Genomic DNA, 25,662 nt, shown 5'->3' with positions numbered 1-25,662 from the left:
CCCTTTGCCAATTAAACAAATCTCATCTCTTCCACAAGCCTTCACAGGCCACGTGCTGCAGGCAGCCCTCTGCTAGATCCACTCCTGTTTGTCCATGTTTCCCTTTAATTAGAGGCAGTACCTCAGGTGGAGCCTCACAACATCAAATAAGTACAATCAATCCAACGTCTCAGCCTGTTCATTGATAAACAACTCTGTGTCTGGCTGGACTCCCCCCTCAATTTTCCTCATCTGATGTCTTTAGAGGAGTGATAGAGGACATTGCAAAAAAGCTCTTCCACGTGAGACTTTCAAAGCCCCAAAAAAACAAAAATGGTCATTGCCCAGTATCTACTCCTATTTAGTGCTTAAAACTTCATCTTTAAGCACTAGCAGTTATGCGTTTATGTAGCTACGCACTGAAACATTATCTGAAATACCATTTAGGCATTTGTAGTCTTTTTAGGGCTGCATTCAAGTCTAACAGAAAATTATCCGATGTTCTTAAATGCCGTGAAAATAGATTTGTACTGTGGGCATGCTGATCATTGAAATGTCTAGGAGTAACCTCTAAGATTCTAGACTTGAGGATCTGCTAAAAGATTGCTTTCTAGCCAATCCACAGCCCTCTTCTTATGAGATAACACCAAATGAAAAAAGTGAGTTTTACAAAAACTGCTTTGTATCAACATGGTAGATCAGGGAGTTGATGTCATTAGTGCTTACTCTGTGCAGTAGTGTAAAAGACCTTCAAAATCTCAAGACATTATTTTTAGACCCAAAGATTTCCCCAAAGATAAACACACCCTAGATGTGCTTCCTACATAGAGAGACTTTCTTAACTCAGGGTCGAAGTCTGTCTAACTTAGAAATTCAGTTCTTTGGAATAGCCGGTAATTAAATACAACCTCTTGCTCCCATATATACCTAATCAAGAGAATTCTTAAATTATTTTTAGAAACTCTTAAATTACTTTAAGAAAAAGGGTATTTAAGCCACATAATAGTCATAAATCAGAGCATCAGAGGATCTTTAACAGGGTTGTTACATGCTTGGATTCAAAGCAAAAAAGCTCCGTAGTTACAAGTTATACGTATGAACTCTAATGTCAAACCATTTTATATAGAGGTCTAAAAGTCATCTAAACTTTGTTATGGCACTCAAATTTAAAATGCAGTTTTAATTAACGTGATTATAATGTGTATGTTGTATTACTGTGAAAGTAGAAACACTTCATTTTTAAGTAATCTACTTACATACACCATTTCTAATTGTGTACAGAAAGCAAATGCTTTTATTCACATGGATGAGATATCCTTATTTTAAAATGTCCCACAGAATTAAAATTCCATTCAGAACTCAGAAGAAAATGGGATTTTTCAGACTGTCTCCTTTCATTGTCATTTTCATTTTGACTTTTAGCCGGTAGTCATAGCAGCTCATAGGAGTGATTGTGTAGAACAAAGGTGTGGTTAAACATGCTTGGCTTTGGATTAAGTACATTAAATGCATGCAGATTGCTCAAAATCAACCAATAAATTTACAGAAAAAAAGAAGGTTTTTGTAATAAGTATCATGCATATATATAAGGTGTATATAAACTAAGTAATGAGTGCTTCTGCATTTTTATATCAGACATTATAAAATGAGTTTTCTAGGCTAGGTGACTAAGTTTATTTGAGGGGTACCTTTCCCAGCACTCACAGTAGCATGTTGTTTCTAAAATGGATTCTCCTGGTAGTAATTATAGTGTGAAAATAATTAAAATATGTTCTGCACTCACTGAAGTGACTCAGCAAGCAATGAATACATTTAACTACTGGGATATAAAGATCAAGAGTCCAACCAAGCTGCAAATTATAATTGCATTTATTATAATAAAAGCACAAATCTCTACTTAGCTGATTGCCCTCAGTATTGTCTTTCCCTAAAGCAAATATGTGCTCCTTACAATTGAATTCGCAGCTCATTTTCTGTGTCTTAATTTATAACTAATATTTTGGCCTTCATTAGTTCAAAGAACAATTATTTAAATATTGGAAGACATTAAGGATATCAGTACCTTGGAGTGGAACAAGGCATGCATTAATGAGGACTGCAGTTACAAATCATACATGAATTATTATAAAAAAATTTTAAAAGGGCAACACATTTCATATCTGACTTCTAGTTCTTTCAAATATCTGAGTCCCAGATAAACAGCAAGAATGGACTTTCCAGTAACAGAAATTGTAGTAATGCATCTCTTTTTGCCTCAGTGAGGTGCTCCAATTTACATCAGCTGAGATTCCTTTAATTACAGAAATAGAAAAAGTTGCATTCCATACCCATTCTTTCTTAACTGCCTGCTTTGCAGCAACCATTCCTTTGCTTGATGTTGTATCAATGGCTTACTTCTAGAACTTGTGCATAAGTCCGCTAGAAGTTGCTCTTATCCAGAAGCTCAGTGTGAGTCTTAGAACTGTTTTGCATCCAAATCCAGAGATGGGGAGCAAAGGGGGAGCAGGCCATAAAATAACTGAAATAGTATCAGTATGTATCCAGAAAAGATCTACATGTCAAGTTGCAAAGAAGCAGTAGCAAAACTCCTGATAATATGATCAATATCCTAGGATTATGTCATGACTCTCCAGCCAACAAAGATTAAAATGTCTCCAGAAATGTGATGCAACCCAGGAAGTGTTTGTTGAGGCTACATTTAGGGATCGCTGTGGTGCAAAATTAAGTCAGTGGAAGTCTCTGAAGAGATTGTTGTGAAACATGGAATGCATGCTTCTGTTCCAAGGCTGAGATTCAAAACAAATGCTAGAAGCCAACTCTGTCACGTCCTACTCCACTAATCCAGTCTTACTGTGCTAAAATAGAACCTACAGCCTATTTCATACCTTGGGATTATGTTGTTTGATCATAGCAGACTGCTTAACTAACCAGTTACCACTCCGTTCCATCAAATTTGATTTGCATCCTTCCTTCAGAGGCTGTTCTACCAGCCAGCACCCAAATCATCTGCACCATTCTCAAAGAGACAGCCTGGGCCAATGAAAGAGTCACTCATTCTGACATCAGGAGACTGGGTTCTCCATGAAGCTTTCCTACAGACTGAGTCTGTGACCTGTGGCCGTTTTTGTCATCTCCAGGTTATTTCATCCTCAGTGCACTCTGCCTTACTTTCTCACACTTTAAGATGCTTGGCACAGGGTGTTTGCCTCTGACGTGTTTGTACAAAAGTGGTGCATATCTCAGCTGGATGTCTGTATGCTTCTACAACATAATAATGAAGTGACCTTAGGAGCTCGCAACAGCATCTCCAGTCTGGCCCTTGCCTGCAGAGAAAACTGCTGTGTTCAGTACAAGAGCTTGAAATTGTGCTTCCCACCCAGTGCATGGTATCTGCACGGGCTGTCTGTAGGTTCTGTGTCGCTTACCAGGGAAGATCTTCAAAGCTGTATTAGCAGACGTTCTGGGGTGAAGTATCTGACTTTTTAAGCCACTTTATATGTGACCTTTCTCAGAAATAAAGGATTCTAATGGCTCCATGTGCTGGCAAGAGAGTATGTGGAAGCTCTTCAGGCACATGAGGCAAAGGAAATATGTTACACAGTGAGCATTAAGTCATGCAAAGCAAATCCAGCCAATCAGAAATTCCACAGCTTAAGGTTTTGATCCTTAAATCATCTATGTAAGTCTCCAAGAGAGAGCTTGGGGATTTTCCTTGAGAACAGGAATATTAATGACAGGATCAGACTCAGACTGATACATGTACTATCATTATTACTACTACTCTTACCAGTAGTCATAAATGAAAAGTGGAATTTAATTTTTCTGTATGACATGACAGAGCAGAGATTGCTACAATACCATCAGAAGAGGCTGTTTTCCCAGTGGGCAGGTGTGCAGTCAAAACCACAGCAGTTCTCATGCAGGTGAGGTGGGCCAGGTAAGGGGGGTTGGTTCTCCTGGTGCAGCTCTTACTGCCCATCGCCTTTTTCTACCTGGTTCTGATTCAGGAGAATGTCTTCACTTATGTCTGAATTTCCATTGTCTTTTATGCTTCCAGAAGATATAAGAGAAGGCAGATAGCAGAATGATTACTGGGTGGGGCTGTATTAAATGATTGTGAACCACTGGCCATACCTGGATTTCACACTTAGGCAATAATAGTGCATCAAGAACTATCTATGAGTGTGGTGGCCTCTTACGATGGTAAGCAGAACTTCAGCATCTTAAACGTCAGCATCCTGCCAAATAAATTTGAAGAATTTGTCTACAGAGCCAAAGAGGTACAATGAAAAATTAAACAACTGCTTTCAGTTAACTGGCAGGAAATTATGCTGTCTCAGGAGCGTAACAGCCTTTAAGTTCATTCTTTGCTGTTCATTCTCTCCATTTTCCTCAAAGTCTGTTTTTGTAGCTGACATCCTTACCTATAGAAGAACCTCTGTGGGAAGAAAACTGGGGAAGGAAGATGGGGTGTGGAGGCAGGGAAAATTCTGGGGTGAGCAGGGGGAATCTTGAGAAAATGGCAAAGGTAAGGCAGATACTGAGTGAGGAGGTTTTCTGTCCCCAGGGAAAAATCTGTGGATTTCTTTTTGAACCCTACAAGAAGTTCACTGAAATTCAACTGAATTTCAGGAACAGCACAATCAGGGTTCAGTAAATGGATTTTCTCATAGCTCTACCACAGAAAATTACACACATAGAAACATTACAGTGCAGTAACAGCATTCTGACATCAGAAAGTGAACAACATTTGAATCAAATCCCACTCATTAAGTAAAAACTATGGACATAGCATCTGGAATAATCCAGGAAAGCATTATTGGGCAGTCTGCATAAGCAAACAGCTGCTTGTATATTCCTGTGGGTGGGTTTTCCAGCCAGATACTGCTCTGCCACCTGTGCTGTAGAAAGGCCATGTGAGAGCTTTCATTTGATGGTAGGGTTAATGGTTTGGTACAATTTGACACAGTCACAATAGTATGAAAGGTCAGATCTGTCATTTTCATCAGTTCTTGTGTTTTGAAGAAGTCATGCTCCCTAATTCCACTGCCACCCTGTGCCTCTACGAACAGTACTATTACTTGATTCTCCTCCAAACCATTTTAATCTATTTTTCTAACAAGGCTTTCTATTCAAAGAGAATAAAATTGCACATACTTCTGCTGGAACCTAGATAGCTTTTGTGATTTCGAAATGTCCATGAAGGTTACAGAAATGAATGCCTAAAACTACTTTTTAAAATTCTCAGTTACTACAAACGCAGATTAATCTGTCCAAGTTCTATCTCATTTTCTGCACTTATAGTGCACTTTATTGTCAGTGTTCACAAAGGAAACTCAGTAATGCCCAATTTCTTTTCTGCATTCTGTTTCTTCTTTCCTTTTCACAGTTTCTGTCTCCTTCCCTTATGGCACAGATATTGAAATAGCAAAAATTCAGGGGCATGGGACATCATTCAAATTCTCTCCACACAAAACTGCTTAGCATTAAATGAAGAGCGTGCTTTTAAAGACTTGGTCAACAAAGAATGGCCCTGTTTATAATCAAAAAGGATAAAGCCAACTAAATATTTTTTTCTGTGTGCTTTCTTTTAAATCTACAGACGTTAATCAAAATTTTATCTTCAGTGATTAAGAGAAAAGCAAAATGTGGATAAAATGCATGCCAGATAGATAATAATTTGATAGGGCTATCTTGGCTTGCTTCTGGTAGTTATCAGTTACAGTTATGGTTAGGTCACACCATTTCATTTCACAGAAAAGTATGCACAATATTACTCAAATGAATTATGAAAATAAAATCACTGGTCAATAGACTGTGTCTTTTGGTGTTCACAAAATGATGTGGCTTTTCATGACAAACCAAAAACTCTACCACTTCTGAGAGAGCAGTCACAAAGTGAAATTTGTAAGAAGCCGTTCTCTCAGTAACATTCTTGAGAGATCAGTGCAGAGGATGGTTGTGGTAGGTATTCTGTACCTTGCATTCCATGCTTCATTATCTTATTTCTTACTCTTACACTCTCTTCCAAATAAATTAAAAAAAATAAAATAAAATTTTAAAAAGTGGGATTTCAGTTAGTGACTGTAATTCACCTCGGGAAGCTATCTGTCTTGTGGATGCCCAGCAAGGCAGTGGAGCTGAACTATAGGTTGCGCATTTTGGCCATGGGCAATATGCCCATTCAAACTTCCCTCCAGGTGCACAGATTCTCAAAAGTTGGCTGGTGGCATTTCAGTTTTCAAAAATCAGTAACATTTTATAATACGTAGATTGGATTCAGTAAGGGAAAATGAATCAACAGACTTACGTTCATCAGATGTTAATTATAAAGTAACATTTACACTTATCTCTCTGCTTTCATGTGTTAAAAATAGTCTTGATTATGAATAACGGTCTCCTCTGTGACACAGCAATCTGTCCTAACTCTCCTTTGCCAAGGAACAAAATGTGACTGGATTGCCCATGGCCCATCAGTCAGTAAAGATTTTCATGTTTCAGTGTAAACTGTAGAAAATTCCTTATAGCTATTTGGTAACAGATGAGAGCAGACAGGGTGGTTTTAACAGTGTTTTCCCTAATGTTCCTGCTTCTCCCAGCAGTAGATAACTGTTTGCTGACTTCCAATGGCAGCCATAGTGCTCTTGCCTCTTAGCTTCAACCTGGGGGCGAGTTGAAGGACCTCTGTCTTTAGTGAAGAAATATGGAATGTTTCTGACTAAATCTGAGGTCAGGAGAGCAATTTTGAAGTGAATCATCAACCCCAGTTGACCAAGCTTTGGTCTACACTGCAGAGCAAACAGAGTTTAGTTGTGAGGTAAAGAAAACTGGAAGAGTTTTCAGTTGCACTTCTACTGAGCTCAGGAGCTAATGGTTGTTCACATCATGGAACTAACCTAGTCTAAAGAAAAGACCCTCAAAATGTCTACAGCATGTAGCATGGGGTCGTTGGGATTGCATCCCTCCACAGATTTCAATCTGCTGTGCATCCCTGCTTGTTATACAGATGCAGCAGGAGGATCCGGCAAGTAAAGAGCCCACAAAAATTTATTAAAGTATCAAAATGTTCACCAACACAGGGATTGGTTTCATAATTTATAGACACAGCCGTTAGAAATAATTTCAGAAGTTTCAAAAGGTAGTGTTATTTGCTTCAAACTGTGATATTAAGATGCATTTGGAACACATTCAGGAAAAAAAAAAAAATCATGAATTTTTGTGTTTCAATCCAATCTGAGATTCTTCTCTGAAGCTGTCAAAGTTTTTAAGGGCATTTGGTACTATTTCCAAGCCTTACTACAATTGCGAATACAAGGAATTCACTTTAAAAAAAAAGAATTGTATGACTGCTAATACTGAAATCTCTTACGTTTTTATCAAAAATACATGTTCTGAGTTCATGCCAGACTTTAAGGCATTTAATGCATCTAAACATTTAAATGGTGCTGCCTATAACTGAGAAGATTCTGTTACAATCTTCTGTCAACAATTTCTTTCCTAGCAATTTCCCTATCAAAGCTTTTGTATTATTATGATTACTATCATTTATTTGCCTTTATTTAAATTGCACATTTAATGCAATGATATGTACCCCACATGACTGCACAAGAAGCTGTATTGTTAGTAAGCCAGTTGAAACACATTCAGAAAATAAACTTTGTTGCAATCACTGAAACTCTTTATGAGTTTTTAAAAGCTCCACTATATAACAGAACATTTTCTTACCTATTTCAGTTAACACAAGAAGACCTGTGTAATATGCATAAATGTTGTACTGTTGCCTTTTGGTTTTAAATGTAAAATGTTTCCTTTAGAGAGAATGTGTTTCTGTGGCTACAACACTTAACTCCATAGGGCTTGGGAAATCACAGTTGTCCCACTGTTCAGTCATGAGCTCCCTGTATGACACTGGCCAGCCACTCCAATCAGACCACCATCTAGAGGTGCCTGCACCCAGTTGTCACTGGGCTAATCAAATTACTTTTTCTTACCACATATGTCAGTCTTCGTCTGGTCATGGGGGAGAAGTCTTCACAACACTGATGTTGGACACCTGAGGTGTGCAGGTCTTCCATTCCTTCGAGACCCTCAGACCTTAATTTTCCAATAGACAAAACTACCCAACAACACTGCAGGAGTACAACATGCTCTCCCAGTGGCTGCATGAGGCAGAATAGGTCTTCTCCTCCTATGCTGGCCCATGTCACCCATGTGTTGTGGTTTCTAGAGTTGCAGCAGCCTCCAGAAATTGCTGTGAACGTTCAAGGTATGTTCTAACTGTGGTTGAAGGACTTCATAGGGCAAATAGAGACTAAATCAATACCCTGAGAAGCAAAATGTAATATCGGTAAAGCATGGAATGTCATCCTAATTCTGTCCGTGTTCAGAATGGAATAGGACAATCATTTCAGCAGTGTGCTTTCAGTGCAGCTATTGTATTAAAAGAAATGAGAGCTGTGCACATTCTTATCTTTCTCCAGCCGTATTTTGCAGATGACAAGCTAGCAGAACAAACACCCTTTTCTGATTGTTTTTAATGCTGCTAGGATACAAGACATATTCAATGTCAAGCAAGGAGAAAAAATAATAACGGGGACCCAAAAGGCAGGATTCTTCAGACATCTCTTTACATGCCTCTTCCTACAAAGATATTTCGAGCTATGTGTTGTGTCAGTGATTCATCGGGTCTTTTACAACGTTAAGCTTTCAGCTCATATTATCAATGGCCCTGTCTTTAACAGACAACCTCCTATGTTTTGACTAGCCCCTCATGCAGGATCTTTCCACAACCTCCACAATGAAGTTCTGGTGCTGTGGGCAGCTGGCTGGTCAAGCCCTCCTCCAAGGGTATTTTGTACAGCCACACTTTTGTGCTTAGAATTACACATGTGGTCACACACTTTATTGGATGAGGGCTTAAATGAATATAACATTATGTTTAACTATCAGTAGACATCAGTTCAAAGTCATTTGACTCTTCAGGGAATATTTGAGTTATTCTTTGCAAGTTGGCACTTGGTTTCAAGAGAAAAACTTGAAATCCAAACTTCCTTAGCAATCTTAGTTCAGAGAAAGCAAAGTCTTCCATACAACCTTGACCTGAGATGCTGCTTTCACCAGTGGTTTCTGTAAAGCTGTATGTCCTTTGGGTGGGTTATTTAGTGTCCAAACAAAGATTCATTAATGTAATTAATCATGCACTGGTGGTTAGAAATCCATTTTTAAACTGATGTATCATTCAAATACCACCATTCTGAGCATCACCTACAGGCTCTCAAGACCTCATCAGGGACCTTTCTGAGTAGGAAAAAAAACAATTAAACAGAAGAGCAGCCATGAGAAATACTAAATGACAATTTTATCTGCACCCACTATTTCAGGATCACAGGGCTTTCTGATTTTCCTACTGTAACATCAAGGATTAATTTGGTCTAATCTGTTAAATGCAATACTTTCATACCCAGTTATATTGTAAGTTATGTTTTTTATATGCAGGCTGCAAATATATGTCTGACTCTGTAGATATGATTTTAATAGCAGCAGTGATTTGCGTGTGCCAAGGTCAATTTTGAAGCAGCCCCACCAACATACATACCTTGCACTGTGTGTGCAGCAGCTGGTGTATTGCCACAGGACTCAGGAGGCCTGGCTCTTGTCTGGGTTCTAATTTCCAGTTAATAAGCTGAGATGTCAGCAATTAGGATGGGCGAATGCAGACTATCATGTAACGACTAAGAATTGGTACCACCATTTCTCAGTCCATTACTGGGGTCTATAGGCACTGCAGACTAACACTGAAGGTAAATTGGAAGTGTGTTTATTGCATCAGCTGATATTCAGTAGGCCTGAATATGGAAGCAAAGTGACTGTACAGGAATTGAACAGGGAAATACTTCTTTGTTTCAAGTACTTTCTCATATTAAGGACATTATGCTAAGGATTTTATAAATGGATCCTCATTTCTGGCTATATTTTTAATTATCTGGATGACATTTTCATTTGTTGCAGATAATGAGTTTAGCATCTGCCTATGGCAACACATGGGCAATGTTTCAGAGCTGTTCCCAATTGTATTTGGAGACGTCATAGAAATTTGTAAGAGCTTCATTTATTTCCACCTGCCAGGAGATAGTGGGGTCATGGCACTCTTCCAATGCTAAATACATTTCCTGGTAGCTAGATTCACTTTCTATAACTGAAAGAGGACTGCATGCATTTGAGCCAAGGCTGAGGTCATGCATGACAACAGAAGCAGTTTATTCAGTACTGAACATCTCATATTTGATGTGATAAAGACTCCATGTTCAGAAGAAACAAAATAAATATTCTGGATAAATCTGCCAGGTGGGTTATGAAGCAGATTTGCTGGTCCATGGTCAGTCATTGCGGTTAGAGATTCACTAAGGAGAAGCTGAAGAAGGGGAGTTTGCTAACAAGTTCTCTTGTTTCAGCTTACAAGGAAAAGATGAAGGAGCTGTCCATGCTCTCTCTGATCTGCTCCTGTTTTTATCCTGAACCTCGCAACATGAACATCTATAAATATGATGGTGAGTAACTTTCACCTGCAGGTCAGATAAAGTGCTAATGTTGGGACGTGACTCAGTTCACCATCCTGGTACCTAATGTTAGACAGAGAATATTTTGCTTATTTAACCACTTCTTTTGCTGATTTGGGCTATTGCCTCATTGACTGTGTATTATTACTCATGATGCTTGATATTTTTTCTAATAGCAACTGACTAAATTCCTAAAGCTATATCTTTCATATGGTGCTGTATTTTTCCTAGTACCTTGAGAAGTGCTTCCCATGTGAGAATTACGTCTTCACAGCTGACATCATAGTTCCCAAAGAAACCCAGAAAAGATGAAAGCATGCTTAAAATTTAATCAGTTTGGGCAGCGCTTGCTGGGAGTGTGAAATGACACAGAACCCCAGTAAGCTTCCAAAACCGGTGTAAATTTTTATCTTTATAGGGTTCATGTATAAATAAACTATTGCAGGTAAAACGGGATGTACTTCTCCCAAGGACAATTTTCAGTCCGTAATCTGCCATTTTCTTTGAAATGCCCACAGCAAAGATGCTAAATCATTTGTCTGTATTTCTGATCCTACACTAATTTTTGTACCGCTTCTCTCCTTAACACCACCACAGTATTGAAGTTGCTTACCGCTTCTCACTTTATTGTGCAGACATGGAAGTTAAACAAATCAACAAACGTGCCTCGGGCCAGGCTTTTGAACTGATCCTAAAGCCACCATCCCCAGTCTCGGAAGCACCACGAACTTTAGCCTCTCCAAAGAAGAAAGAGCTCTCCCTTGAGGAGATCCAGAAAAAGCTGGAGGCTGCCGAAGAGAGGAGAAAGGTATTTTTTGTTAAGAAAATATTAGTGATTATACCCAGCAGTGTGCAGGATAACATCCAATTTTCCTATCTATTTTGTATGTCTCTCATCTCCATGACTGACTCACAGTGTGCTAGCGTTGACAGAAGCTACTAATATGTTTAAATCGACAGGTTAGTTGTTTATTTTCTTTCAGCAACTTGCAAACATCTGACTAGTCCGGATTTTTAGGAAGCATGTGTCATAAAATACAGGTAGTTTTGAACACAAAGTCCCAGTGGGTTCAAATTTATATGTTTTCTCTCTGTGTGTAAGGGTACATTCAGAGTACCTATGATAGTTGCTGAAAGCTGGTTCAGTCTTGATTTGAGAGACAGATATGCAATTTGAACAGCTACTGCCTGGGTACCAAATATTGACTCCATGTAGGGTCCATGGAAATTAATCACAGGGCCTATCTGTGTCAACTGAACTGTCTTATTTATTCAGTATGGAGACGTGCCAGCCCTGAATAAAGAGTGTTCTGGATTGCTCACCAGACTACTTGATTGAAGATGCTGTCGTAGCATTTCTAGCAGACAGTCTGAGTAGTGCTGTAAATAGGCCTTGTAGAGTTATCTACTGAGTCTTTTCTCCCTTATGGTCTTACCCATAACAGACAATTCCTTTTTTATAATCATTAAGCTTGTCACAAAGAGCTTAGAAAGGTTGGTAGACCATCTAGCAATTAGCACAAATGCAGTGTGCCTGCAGCAGAAAGACCCCTGCATTTACAGAATCTTTTGTAGATGTGGACAACAACGTATACAGAAGTTCAGGGACAACAGATATGCCAGAGATAGAACATGGGGTATCTCCAGCAGCAAAAGGCTCTCTGTTCTCCTTTTGCTTCTGTCAGACCAGATCAGGGGTCCTTTCAAGAGGTCTGGAGCCATTACAGCTCTATGTGATGAGAAGTGAATCCCCTGAAGTCAATAAATCTGACATTTATTTTAAAAGTATTCCTTACTTTTTATTTGTGATGAAACTCTGAATCTCATTAACTGGAACAATTCAGTCATCCAGATGTTGCACATTAGTTTTATAGCTTCAGTCTTTGTTTTTGTCAAGGCATTCTCTTCAGTGGAATGACATGTCTATATGTGAAAGGATAATCATACACACTAGCCGCGGCCCAGAAGAATGAGTTGTGGCACATCCATGTGATGGCAAGCTTCAAGGACAGTCTGTGAAGTACTTCTGTAATGAGTACACATTCTCAAGAAAGGATACAAACACAGAATGAAATGGCAACAGTTAAGAAGCCCAATATTATGCATATACTTAGTGGGAAGTAAAAACTGAATGTTCCAGAGATTTCATTTCATTGATTTCATTACTGTTCATTTCTTCCTAAAGGAAAACTCATTATTGCATTCATTTTGAATGAACATGTAGCTAAATGAGCTATTTTAATAGACAAGATCTTCCATGTTAGCAATGCAGCAGAAATTGCAAGCAAAGGAACAAAGAAAAGAGCAGAAAACCTCTCTACATCACTGTTAAAATCCTTGGTGCTCCTACATCCCAAGCATTGCCTGCAGTTTTAGTCTAAAAAAAAGCATATAATGCAGAGAAGAGTGAAAAATGCAATCACAGGGATAGAACATCTTCCATAAGAAGGTAAATTAAACAGTCTCTCAGCTTGGAGAGAGACAACAGATGGAAGATAAAACAGAAGTCTTAAAGTCTTGAATGGTAATGAGAAGATAAGTAGGAACAATTATATTCTGTTTCACACATCCAAAGGGGAAGAAACATTCAACAAAATCAGACAACAATTTGAAGACAGAGAGAGGGAATTACCTTTGCATATATCATTTAATCAAGTTTTTGAATTTGTTACCATAAGCTATTTAGATGTTATTTAAATATTAATTATTTCAAAAAGACAATAGCAAAATTGGTAAAGAAGTACCTTGTAGAGATAATTTGACAGATACAACATCTGCCTCAGACAACATGTAACCTGGTGGAAGCTAGGAAAATGCATAGGAAAGAGTCAGGCAGAATTGCCCAACTTCATGTATACTTTCCCAAACCATCTTCCGCTTTCTGCTGCTGGACAAGTCAGGCAGATGTTTTCTGAGATCCAGCATGGCAGTTGTGATCATGCTTTTTTATCTATGTACCTCATCTATTAGGCATAACCATTCTAGATCATGTCCTTCCAGCACAGTTCTCATTAAAATCAAATATAACTAATGAATGAGAATTGTCTTTAAAAATACATATACTCACTGGTTTTACACTTTTTTTAGGACTTAGGCCCTGCTCTGCTAATTAGACAACATTTGCATAGAACATCTGCAGCAATACATGCATTGCTTTGCTCTGTAAGCCCATGGAGGGGGAGCATCCTCCTGTTCTCCTTGTCCGTTCAGTCATGGCTTTGGGAGAGCAGCTGTCTCTCCCTGTGTCTTGGCACACTGGTTGGGACAGAGAATTCTGACAACAGTCAGAAGTGGTTCTAATAATTAAAAGTACACCCAGTGAGGAATATGCCATAAGTGAGATCTAACTTATAGAATGGCTTGGATTGGAAGGGACCTAAAGGATCGTCTAGCTCCTATCAATTTGTGCCCATTTCCTTGCTTTTATGCAGGAAAGCAACTTCATTTCTGCTACTGAAAACATCATATAATTAATTCCTTCTAATTAAGAACTTTTTATTAGGAATTTATATGTTGGCATTTGCATTGCAGTAGGAGTCTTTAATCCTACCCTGTAGTATATCTTAAATACACAATACAATGAATAATACCAAAGTTATTGAAGCTTCTACTGAAGAATTTAATTTAAAATAAATCCATAGCATCACCAGGGTTGGAAAAAACCTCCAAGATCATCTAGTCCAGCACTCCACCTACCCCCGGTATCATGTCCTTCAGTACAAAATCTAAACGTTTCTTGAACACCTCCAGAGACAGTGACTCCACCACCTCCCTGGGCAGTCTGTTGCAGTGCCTGGCCACTCTATCAAGGAAGAAATTTTTCTTAATATCCAACCTGAACCTCTCCTGGTGCAAATCAAGGCCATTACTTCTCATCCTATTGCTGTTATAAGAGGCCAACCCCCACTTCACCACAACCTCCTTTCAATCAGTTTCAGAGGTCTCCCACGAGCCTTCTCTTCTCCAGAAAGCATGTCTCATGCTGTGTCTCCTACATCCTAGTAGCTAAAAAAGTCAGGGAAATTTCTTGTTTAAAGTGCAATCCTTTATCTCTGAATAAATGGCTTAAATATTGGGAAGTATGCATCAAAGGAAAATAGATCGATGTGAGAAAATAAGAGCATAGAATCATAGAATCATAGAATGGCCTGGGTTTAAAAGGACCACAATAATCATCTAATCTCAACTCCCCTGCTGTGTGCAAGGTCACCAACCACCAGACCAGGCTGCCCAAGTCAGATAAGTGGAATTTTCTTACTGTAATAATAGTAATAACAATAATAATAAGACATTTCAAAATACAATTTCCATAATTTTGCTCTTAGAATGCTTAGTTGTCTGCATCTATCTCTGACCAGCTGAGATGCGGATTTCCTCATGAAGGACTCTGAAAACTGGGATTGCATATGGTCCTCTAGAAAGTGACATGAATGTCTTAAGGAGATTGCCTGCATCAGTAATCTTTTCGGCACAGTAGTACATTTCTGGGAGCAAAATATCTATATCAGGAATGTCTAACAACATTTTTCACACAGAGCGTGTTGACACACTGGAACAGGTTGCCCAAGGAGGTTGTGGATGCCCCATTCCTGGAGTCATTCAAGGCCAGGCTGGATGTGGCTCTGGGCAGCCTGGGCTGGTGGCTGGCAACCCGCACACAGCAAGGGGGTTGAAACTGCATGATCATTATGGTCCTTTTCAACCCCCAGACCATTCTATGATTCTATGATTTTTATTCCTCTATATCTGGCATTAGAGGCTGCAGCTGTAGCTGCTGTGATTAAACCTTTTTATATTTAATAAGTCTTCTGAATATTCACCCAGAGTATTCTTTTTTCCTTTCTCCACCATTTTACGCTTAATCTTCTTTATCTTCCATCCCACTTCCAGATTTTTATACACATTTTCTCATAATAGCTCTGCTAGAAGCATTTACTGTAAACCATTTACAAGTGCTTTAAAAATGGAATATGAGAATACCTTTTCCAGCACTTCAATACGACGTTGAAAAATAAATATGCAATAAAAACTTCCTACATGTGTTAGATCCCACGTCAAATCTGTCCAAATGCAGCAATTAAAAGCCAACACCAACAACAAAGAGTCCATTAGTTCCAGGCACACTAGATATCAAGGGCCATTCATTTTAGTAATTTCTGGATATCTAGCAGGCTTTGAGCAGACTGGGTGGCCAAGATCTTTAGCCAAATGTATCTGAAACACAAAATCATATGACAATCCAGTACAAAAATGCATTGACTGGGTTCCAAAATTGTCATAAGGGTATTTCAACAGAGATCTGAACGCAGGGGAAACAGACAGGCTCACAGCTGGTGTAAGTGGCATTAGGAAAGGGACATCAGTGTAAATGACACTCTCCTCCTTGTGTGCTTTGTGATGAGGAGGAGAGCCTTTATTCTGAACAACTCCCAAGTACCCTGAACATTTTGTGTGAGGAAAAGGGACGTCTTGTAAGGCACATCATAACGAACATCAGAAATGTGCAATTAGTTCCTGAAGAATGGCATGGCTTTAATTTAGACTCTTTCTGATGCCAATGCAATTTACATTCAGAAAATACTGCGTTAATTTGTAAGTAAGTATTTTCTTCATTATCTTGCATTAGTGACCAAATTAATTTTTAAAGTGTTGCCTGCCAGCACGGCCTCTAGAACTGTGTGTACTTTGCTATGGAGCTCTAATTTTTCACTTTTCTCATGGATTTATGATAATAGAAAGTAGTTCCAGAAAGCAAAAGGTTTCAGTGGAAGAAAATAAATCCTGACAAACAAGCAAGCGCCCCAAAGACCCAAAGGCATTTAGATAATATCTCCCACTGAAAGCCAGCGTTCTTTCAAAAAATGCTGCTTAGAAGCACAGTCCAAATCTTACTTTTTATTATGGGATGCATCCTTAGACGTATCTGTCGTCCAAATCTCCACATTCTTGATCATATATATATAATGGGACTTTATGTTCCCATTTGCAATGTTTTGTCTGGCACATCAGTCATTTTGTTTGACTCAATTGCTCTATTGCTATCTGTTCAACATGTGCTATAGTGGTAAAAGCAGTGAGGATCACTGCAAGGTACCAAGCAGCTCAGTGCAGCACTCCCATCAGCTAGCTCCAGAAACTACAGCTGAGCAGCAAGTCCAGAACTGCAATCAGGCTGGAGGTGAAAGAAAATCCAATGAATGGCCAAGAATGACAAAAGTAGCTTTATCTCTGATCTCAAGCAAGCTGTTCCAACCTTTGAAAGCCAGATGGATTTAAATCCAGTCTTGTTGCAAGATGTTCTGCCTGGCTTCTGCAACCTTGTCTATAATCTGCTTAATTTGCCTTGTCAGTATATTTGGCTGTATGTGTATCCTACCTTTGTTAATATATTTGTTTTCTTCTTCTAGCTGGATCTTCCACATATAAGAAAACAGCAGCTCTTTTTCACTCCATTAGAAGCCTCACAATATAATTTAATAGGATTAATTACTGCTAATTGTAATTACTGGTTAAAACCCTTAATTTAGGCCTTAAGCTAGTCATTTTTATGGATAAAAATGGCAAGTGTATTGTTATCTGTGCTGAAATATACACTTAGCTTCCCAGAGCCATATTTCTTCCCTGTTTTCTGTTTGCCTCTCATTTTCCCTCTAATTTATTTTTTTTCCAAGAGCATACAGTGCTGTTTATAATTTCCAAATAACCCCTCTGAAACACAGTCTTTTCTGCTAGACTTGCCTGAGGATGGGCCCAGTGCTGCAAATTCTCTGGTTTCTCTCCTAGGATTAGTGGTTCTGTGTTATTAACTTGATTTAAAATAAATAACAAGCCTTGTGCTTGTGAGAAATAAGTTTACAAAGGATAGTATACTAGAATATGTTGAATTCCTACCTTCAGTTTTCATCTTTCTTGAATAATTTAAGTGAAAATACAATTCTTACATATTTTCTGTATAACATAACACCCTTATTCTTTCATATTTAATGAGGAGAAGCTGAACATAAATACTGGGAGAAAAAAAACATTGTCTATATTGATTCTTTATCTTGTGAAGGATTCGTTTATCCTTCACAATTGTAAACTTCAAAGCCTGTTACTATTCAGGCATACTAAAAATGCCCAACCTGGGCAAAAAAATCAGCTCCTTTTTAACACCATTCCCTTCAGCTCCCAGTCCTGTATCTCTACAAATAAAATATTCACACCTAAAGGACCGCAGCTCTCAGAGGTTAAGCAACCACTGCAATAACCGTGGACAGCACTTCTCATTAACAGAAGTGGTTTGAACACTGCTCTGCTGCTCCCTAAGGCATATTCCCCACATTTAGCCAATGCTTCTCAGCCCGCTATTGAAACTAATCTACGTTTCTACATAGAAGTGATTCTACCCAGCAATGCTTTTAAAAATGAACAAACATTACAGAGTTTCCAAATTCAGTGAAGAGCCCCGTGGAGGTTATTTTGCTCCACGTGGGTTTTCAAGACACATCTTTCAACCACATGTCTCTCTGTTTCCAGTCCCAGGAGGCCCAGGTGCTGAAACATCTGGCAGAGAAGAGGGAACATGAGCGAGAGGTGCTTCAGAAAGCTCTGGAGGAGAACAATAACTTCAGCAAAATGGCAGAGGAAAAGCTGATACTGAAAATGGAACAGATCAAAGAAAACCGCGAAGCTAATCTAGCTGCTCTTATTGAACGTCTCCAAGAAAAGGTAACTGTGCCATCACTCCTCAGTCTGGACTAGAGAAGAGCATCTGATCACTATTTCAAAGAGATGCTGTGCATAGCTCTTTTCTCAGTTACAAAACTTTAGTTAGTTTTAAACCAGAGTCCCTGATGCCTATCTAAGCCACTTTTGGGAAATCACAGGTTGGCAGGGACCAATGGGTCCATCTGGCCCAGACCCCGCTCCAGCAGAGACGACCAACACAGGGGGCCCAGATCACATCCAGGTGGTTAATGGAGGTCTCCAAGAAAGAGACTCTGCAACTTCTGGACAACCTGCATCAGTTCTCCATCACCTGCACAGCACAAAAGTGCTTCCCAGTGTTCAGAGTTAGCCTCCTGTATTCCAATTTGTGTACACTGCTTCTTGTCTTACAACCCTTTACAACCTTCCTTCAGATATTTACATTTACTGATAAGATTTCCCTTGCACTTGGAGAGGAACTTCAGTGGTCAAATTAAACATTTATCCTGTGTATAGTTCTTGACTTCTGATGGGGAAAGAGTGAAAAAATCAGGAAAAATTATTTCCTATACATTAAAACATGCTATTCTTCCTGTAAGTCTTGTAACTAATACAGTGTAAGCTTTCTTTTGAAGATCTTTGGTACAGCCATAGGAATTCCTCTTGAGAATCCAGTAAATTACAAAATACACAGTTGAGAGCCAAATGTACCCTTTTCCAAATCACCCCTCCTAAACAAGAAAGGAAGGCATGAGAATTAATGTTCAGAAGAGTTAACAAAAAGATAATTTACATTTATTTCTCTCACCAATGAACTTTCTAATATTTTTGAAAATAAATGATTAATAGAAATAAAATAGCTCCCAGTCACTTCCAGTGAGACCTCTCTAAATGCTTCTTTCTTTGATGGAAACAGTAGTGTCATGCAGCAAAAAAGAAACCATTGTTTCCCAGAGTTTTAAGTGAATATGCAAACTAAATAATTGTGGAGTTTAAGAATTGTACTCAAAAAATTACTTATTTTCTCAGTAGATGTGTTTACAGGCACATATCCCAAAGCTTACGAAAACAAAGGGAAAAGCCAAGTAGCCATCCTGGAGATCCAAAAGGAAATGGGACAGACAGCTGGAGCATCTCGATGCTATGCTCATATTTACAGGCTGTTAATCTCCTCTTCTTCAGCAATATCATGGCAGATGTTCATGAAATACAAAGAAGGTTTTTTAACAAAGACTATGATAACTCATTTGAGAATATTTGTACAGACCAAAAATTAAATACTACATGGCTATATAGTTTTTGCCAGCACAACAGCCAACTCTTACTATGCAGGAAAAGATGATGTGAGATATCTTCAAGAGTGACCAGAACTGTGGATGCCTCAAGGTTATGGTGCCTAGAAGCTCCTATAAGATCAAAGATAACTTTTGCATTCTGCAATTAACTGGAGCCCTGAGGAACAGGTCCCTTAGAAAATCTGGCACTTAAAATAATGAATCTTATAAGAAACTGTGATTTACAGACTCGGATGATACAGTAAGCTGTGTTGGCCTATGATCCATAGCTTAATTCAGCCAATAAAAAGATTCCTGTTGAATTCATTGAATTTTTTACTAATCTCCATAGAATATCCCCTAATGTATGTATCTAGGAAGTTCCTTAAACAGAAATCAGCTATGATGGGTTGCTTCTCTAGTCATCTTGTGATTTGTCATTTAGTTTTCTAACCTTTTTTTTTCCACTGATCATATAGAAATGGTAAAAATCTGACAGTTTGACAGCTGAAAAACAAGAGGCACAAATCAAAAACCCTAAAATCTTGAAGCTGCCAAAAATTATACAGTTTTATAAACACCCTGAATGGAACATTTCCTAAATTCGTTTGACAGCTGTTGTTCCTGACCACAGACCAATTTTCACAGAAGTATTTGAATATACAGTGGGTCAAATAAGACTAAACAAGTCATGACTGGTTTAGTAAAAGAAAAGACAACATGGATATAACTGGACAGAAGGGCACAGCATTGACTTCTGGTATCTCCTCTCCAGCTTCATCATAGCAGAAGAAAGACAGAGAGGATAGCTAACTTCATTGCTCAGTCTAAGGAGGATGGAATGGAATGGAATGGAATGGAATGGAATGGAATGGAATGGAATGGAATGGAATGGAATGGAATGGAATGGAATGGAATGGAATGGAATGGAATGGAATGGATAGGATAGGATAGGATAGGATAGGATAGGATAGGATAGGATAGGATAGGATAGCTCAGCTATGTTATCAACAGGAACCTCCCTTGGCATGCAGGATGAGAACAAAGTTTGATTTTTCCTTTCTTGATGTTTTCCAGGAGAGGCATGCTGCAGAGGTGCGTAGAAACAAGGAGCTCCAGGTGGAACTGTCTGGCTGAGAACAGCAATGGTGGATGTGACCCATCCCCACCATTAGTAAACTCCCCCTGCCTATATTATTATGGATCATGCGATATCAGTATGGGAAATGTATGACATGGTTTAAAAAAAAAAAAATCAAGAACTCAATAAAAACTTTAAAAAAAGAAACAAAAAATAAAACAAAATCAATGCGGTCTCTTTGCAGAATGATTTGCTTGATGTTTAAAAAACTTGGATCTTATTTTGTAAATACTTACATTTTTGTTAAAAAATACAAGTATTGCATTATGCAAGTTATTTCATAATCTTACATGTCCTGTAACAGGCTTCTGATGTTGTCTATTTCCACTCAATTGAATTTGCTGGATCTGTCCATTTGAAGCACCTCATGTCTAACTCCATTCCCTGCGACTTTCATTCCAACTCACCACGAGGTCAGTAGTAGTTCTATGGTGCTAGAGACCAGTCATTGCCTAACAACCTAGGCTGCTTTGCCATCAACGAGCTTTGTTGAAACAGTGACTAGATCACAGGTGTCGTGACTTCACATTCAGCTGTCCAAGACAAGAGACTCTTAAAATATAGTTTCTTCAAATGCAACTCGCGCTACAGGACTCTGTAGCATGCTGTATAACTGAAGTTAAATCACCATGTGCACTACTTGGTGCTTCTGCTTTCTGAAGCAAGAGGCAACAAATAACAGCTTTGCAACTGAATGAAAGCAAGTGGTATCAGTTTGAAATGAATTTAAAAGGCACATTGTAACCATCAAGCTATGACAAATTCTAAATGATGCCAAACAGCCATACAAGTGCTAATTGTAAAGTGAGCTTAATCTACCACTTGAAAATTTATTAATGAAGCAACTAATAGATAGCATCAAGTGGCTTTATTTGTAGGTGCCATGATCTATGATACTTCTCTGATGCTACTGTAGTACATGTGTAACATTAAAAGAAGCAATCAAATATTTCACCGGGAACCCGTGAACCAGATGTTACTTTTTTTTTTTTTTTCACACTGCTGACTTCCATTTGTCTTGACCTTTATTCTTCAGTGTTAGCCAACCCTAGTGACGGACAGCTAGGACTGAATGATCTTGGAGGTCTTTTCTAACCTTGGTGATTCTATGATTCTATGACTAAGAGGGCTGAAGCAGGAATGACTAGACAGGGTGCTTGTGCCAAGTACAGTATCACGAAACCTAACACATCGTCCCCAAAATAGCTGCAGTTTTGAAGTTGTCCCTGCCCCTCCCCCCCCCCCCCTCCCAGAGGTTGCTGCCTGCATATTCTACTCTTCATTAGTGCTATTTTCCTGTATGTCATTGTGAGCAAGCTGTGATTAATAAAGAATTGGGGTTCTGTGAACTGAAAAAGGGCTTGTCTCTTCTCTCGCTCCATTACTTCTGGCATGTGCCTGTATGAGGTGAAAGCCTAACAAAGTCATAAAAGCATGGAAATGAGATTTAAATAAGACCTATTAATAAATCAAGTTGATTTCTCTGCTAATGCAGGTCTAGCTCCTGCTATGTGGTTTCCAGTACTTAGGCTGGTTATTTTTAAAGATTACCATATAAACTGAACCTATGCACATGACTCTAGCATTAAGTTATTACAAAAGAAATTGGTACATGTGCACCCCTTAGCCTGACTCAGTACTGAAAAAAAATGAGATTTCAAGAAAAAGAAGTAAATGAAGTTGTCCTGGGCACATACATCCATAACTGCATTAAGATTCTGGGTACTAGCACGCTGACTCTCAGGGTAAAAGGAGTTCATGTATCAGATTCACTGAAAAACATAAAATAGACCTGCTGTGCTGCAGAGATGAGATATAAAACTGGATCTGGCTCCATTTACAGCATCTAGAGAGTTAATCAAAAATTACCTTCAGCATTAGTTTTCTGATTTAAAGTCGTGCAAGTGCTGTCAATTGCTCTTTTGGAGAGATGAGCCAGAAGCTCCAGATCTGCAACAGTTGGTTTCTGACCCATGCAGGCTGTATTATTTTGGAGCCAAGTTATGTCCCTGGAAGACTTGTCCCTTGGTCAAAAAGCTGTAGGAACTCATCCACACACAATGCTGCAAGGCCAGCCCTGCGCTCAAGTAACTCTGTATCTCAGAGTGGGAGCAGCAGTCCAACTTGTAACAGAAAGTTGGTTTTGCAGCCTAAATTACTTGTCTTTCAGGCAGAATTAATAGGAGTAAGCCTGGCATACAAGTCAAACAGTAAACTTTGAAACTGGATGTCAAGCTTCAGCATTGCCAAGTCTTCAAACTTTGTGGTTTTTCTTCAAGCCCTAGTGAAAAGGTCTCTCAGTCAAGCTTATATTTGGCTTTAAGGTTCAGTATCTTGATTTGAGGTCTCTTGGAAACTGGTTTAATTTCCTAATGGCAAGTTACATACTGAGTTCTTCCTGACCTCTGACTCAACAAGACCCAGTTGTGTTCCAGACCCTATTTTGCTTTCTTTGCAAAGCTAGCAGGGCAACAAGCCAAGGACAAACCTGTGGTGCAGGACCCAAGCAGGGCTGTCTGCCTTGTTTCCTTGGGACAAGCCTCCTTTCCGCCACAAAGGTGTCCATGTCCAGGAGGGCCCATAGCACATGCCATCCCCAGAACTAGACCTGGGCCTGGGTATTAAAACCGCACCAAAGAATTAATGAAGAAGGCAGTCTGTCCTCTGCAGGCCACTGTCAGGACCAATGCTTTGGGTTTGCTGTAGGATACATATGCACACACGCACACAGCATGAAGCACCTACCTTATTCAAGTTTTCAAATCCCATCACGTCGAACACGATGCTCTTACCAGGTTTTGGGTGGAGGAAAAGAGGATGGGAAGAGGTAGGACCTGCTCCCGCATTGCAGTACGTGCCCTGTTCTGAGCTGTTCATACAGCAGGGGGCTGTAGACACCGAGTGGAAGAACTAGAGATGCTTCCCTGCACTCTCGGCTGGTGCTGCAGCGACATTGGTGCAACAGTGCCATGCAGTGGTCAGTTTTAAGAACGGGGATAACCTGAGTACACGGGATTGCGCAGATCTCTCTGAAGGATATTCAGCTCATCTGCCTCACAGTTCACACTAGGTCTTAAAACAAGGTTTTCTTAGTTTCAGCTGGGATGGAGTTGTTTTCTTCCGAGTGTCTGATATGCTTGCTTTTCTCCTAGAACCAAAACACAGCATCATACCAGATGGCTCTGAGGAAAACAATTCTGTCCCACATTAAACTAAGATGAAGGTAAATGGTGGCTCTGAAATCTGAAGATCCCAGACCTTTCCAGATTTAATGGTGTAACGTATGGCACAACTATGGGTGGCACAACCATGTAAAGCCAAAAAGGTCTTGGCATATTGGTGTGGAGTGAGGAGTAGCCTGAATACAGACATTACAGCAGAAACTTGTGACTGTCAGAATACTTAATTCTTTGCGACTTCAAACATGTCTAGGAAGAAATGGGTAACATTCAACAACCATCCCAGATGAGAGTCATAGGAGATGATATAAAGTAACCTCTGAAATACAGGGAACAACAAGTAAAGCCAGCATCAAAAGCCCACATGAATCAAAGGTGGAGTGACCCATGGAACAGCTCTGACATTTGAAATGACTGGTCATCCTTAGAACTGTCACCATTCAGAAATACTGAACTCTTTTTCTCCCTCTACAAATACTGAGAACCAGGACAGAGGATGGAGAAGCCTAAAATCCAGCCTACAGTACACATAAAGGCAACTCTGTGAGCTGTAGAAACAAGAGTCTGCAGTGGACTCCCCATGGATAAGGAAGATACCTGATGTACAAGAAAATGCCTATGCTTTGGGTATTCAGTAGTATCTGAGCTTTAAAACTTCCTCTGGTAAAAATAATGGTAAATTCTTCAAACGTCCACAATAAACATAGGCAGGCATATGTTTGATAGTTTACTTGGGCAAACTTTCACTCCATCAAGCCAGCACCATGATGCCAGCTTACCTTTCCAACCAGTGCATGGATGCTGAAAACATCTTCCTACTGTGACACGTTGGTTTTGGTCAAATGGGTCCCAGGAAAGGAAGCTCCTGAGCAGCTCCTGAAGATGAAGTATGGGAAAAACATTATCCCAGATACAACCCAGGTAAGCATGGTGTAAGGAAACAGCTGAGGAAGGAAACAATTTCAATTTTTCTCATCTGTTCTTGTTGCAAGAGATTTTTAAACAAACTTTGGAATGTGACTGTTCCATAACAAAATATGTTTTGAAAAAAAAAAAAATAAATAACTTATCAAATATCCAATTTGCTAAATAGTCATTTATATGACAATTTCCATAAAATCCCCAAGCTCATGAAAATTCTCCTGTACAACTATTTGTGACCGAAAGAGGGCAAACTCCGATTATTTAACACGTAACAACGTGCGGTGACTTTTGTTCTGAGACACTTTTCTAGCTGTGTGTTATCCTGCAACCCTGCTTTAGAGCATCATAAAGACTGATGCAATATTATTTGTACTGAAATCTGGATTTGAGTATATAACTTTAGAACGAAATGGAAACAGAACAGAATAGAACAGAAAGGAATGGAATGGAATAGAGTGATATACGTAACATAAAAATGCTGTATATAATATAAACATCTTTTACGTGTAACATCAACTTCTTTATAATTGAATTTGGAGAGGCCTGGTAAAGGATGACAGAGAGGTGACCAGATTCATCATGCACTGTGTTTTACATATCACCCTTTGCAACTGATGAAAAAGTGATGGATTACAATGGCATATAAACAGCTTTCAGTCAACAGTGATCCAATTACCTGAATGCCTACCTGCTGTAGTATTACCTCAGGAGCAGTGCCAGATAAATGCAAGTCTTCTGCCTCCAGGGATAGGTTTGGGAGCAGCATAGTTGCTTGCTCACAGAACAGCCTGCGCATGAATTAACTCTTTCTGCTAGGCTTCGGATGTCGTTATAAGGAGCCAGCTCAAGTCTTTGTGCTGTGCTCCCAGGAGCTGTTATCAGTGCTGGAGAGGGCTTGATTCAGCCCATGACAGTGTGTC

At 39.2% G+C, this 25,662-nt stretch overlaps 1 protein-coding gene across 1 annotated transcript; it reads left to right on the top strand.

Annotated features, from left to right (window-relative positions):
* Positions 1–8,142: 8,142 nt before the first annotated feature.
* Positions 8,143–20,635, top strand: STMN2 (stathmin 2; the record flags this gene model as incomplete). Its single annotated transcript, XM_079533852.1, has 6 exons — positions 8,143–8,245; positions 8,744–8,826; positions 10,373–10,526; positions 11,171–11,343; positions 18,054–18,245; positions 20,576–20,635. The coding sequence occupies 6 exons, from the start codon at positions 8,143–8,145 to the stop codon at positions 20,633–20,635; spliced, it is 765 nt and encodes a 254-aa protein (XP_079389978.1).
* Between the last annotated feature and the right edge of the window lie 5,027 nt (positions 20,636–25,662).

This window comes from Tetrao urogallus (genome assembly GCF_951394365.1).
Source record: "Tetrao urogallus genome assembly, chromosome: 3".
In the NCBI taxonomy this organism is placed as follows: domain Eukaryota; kingdom Metazoa; phylum Chordata; class Aves; order Galliformes; family Phasianidae; genus Tetrao; species Tetrao urogallus.
The sequence above is the reverse complement of the archived record's forward strand: the minus strand, read 5'-3'. Positions and strand labels throughout refer to the sequence as shown.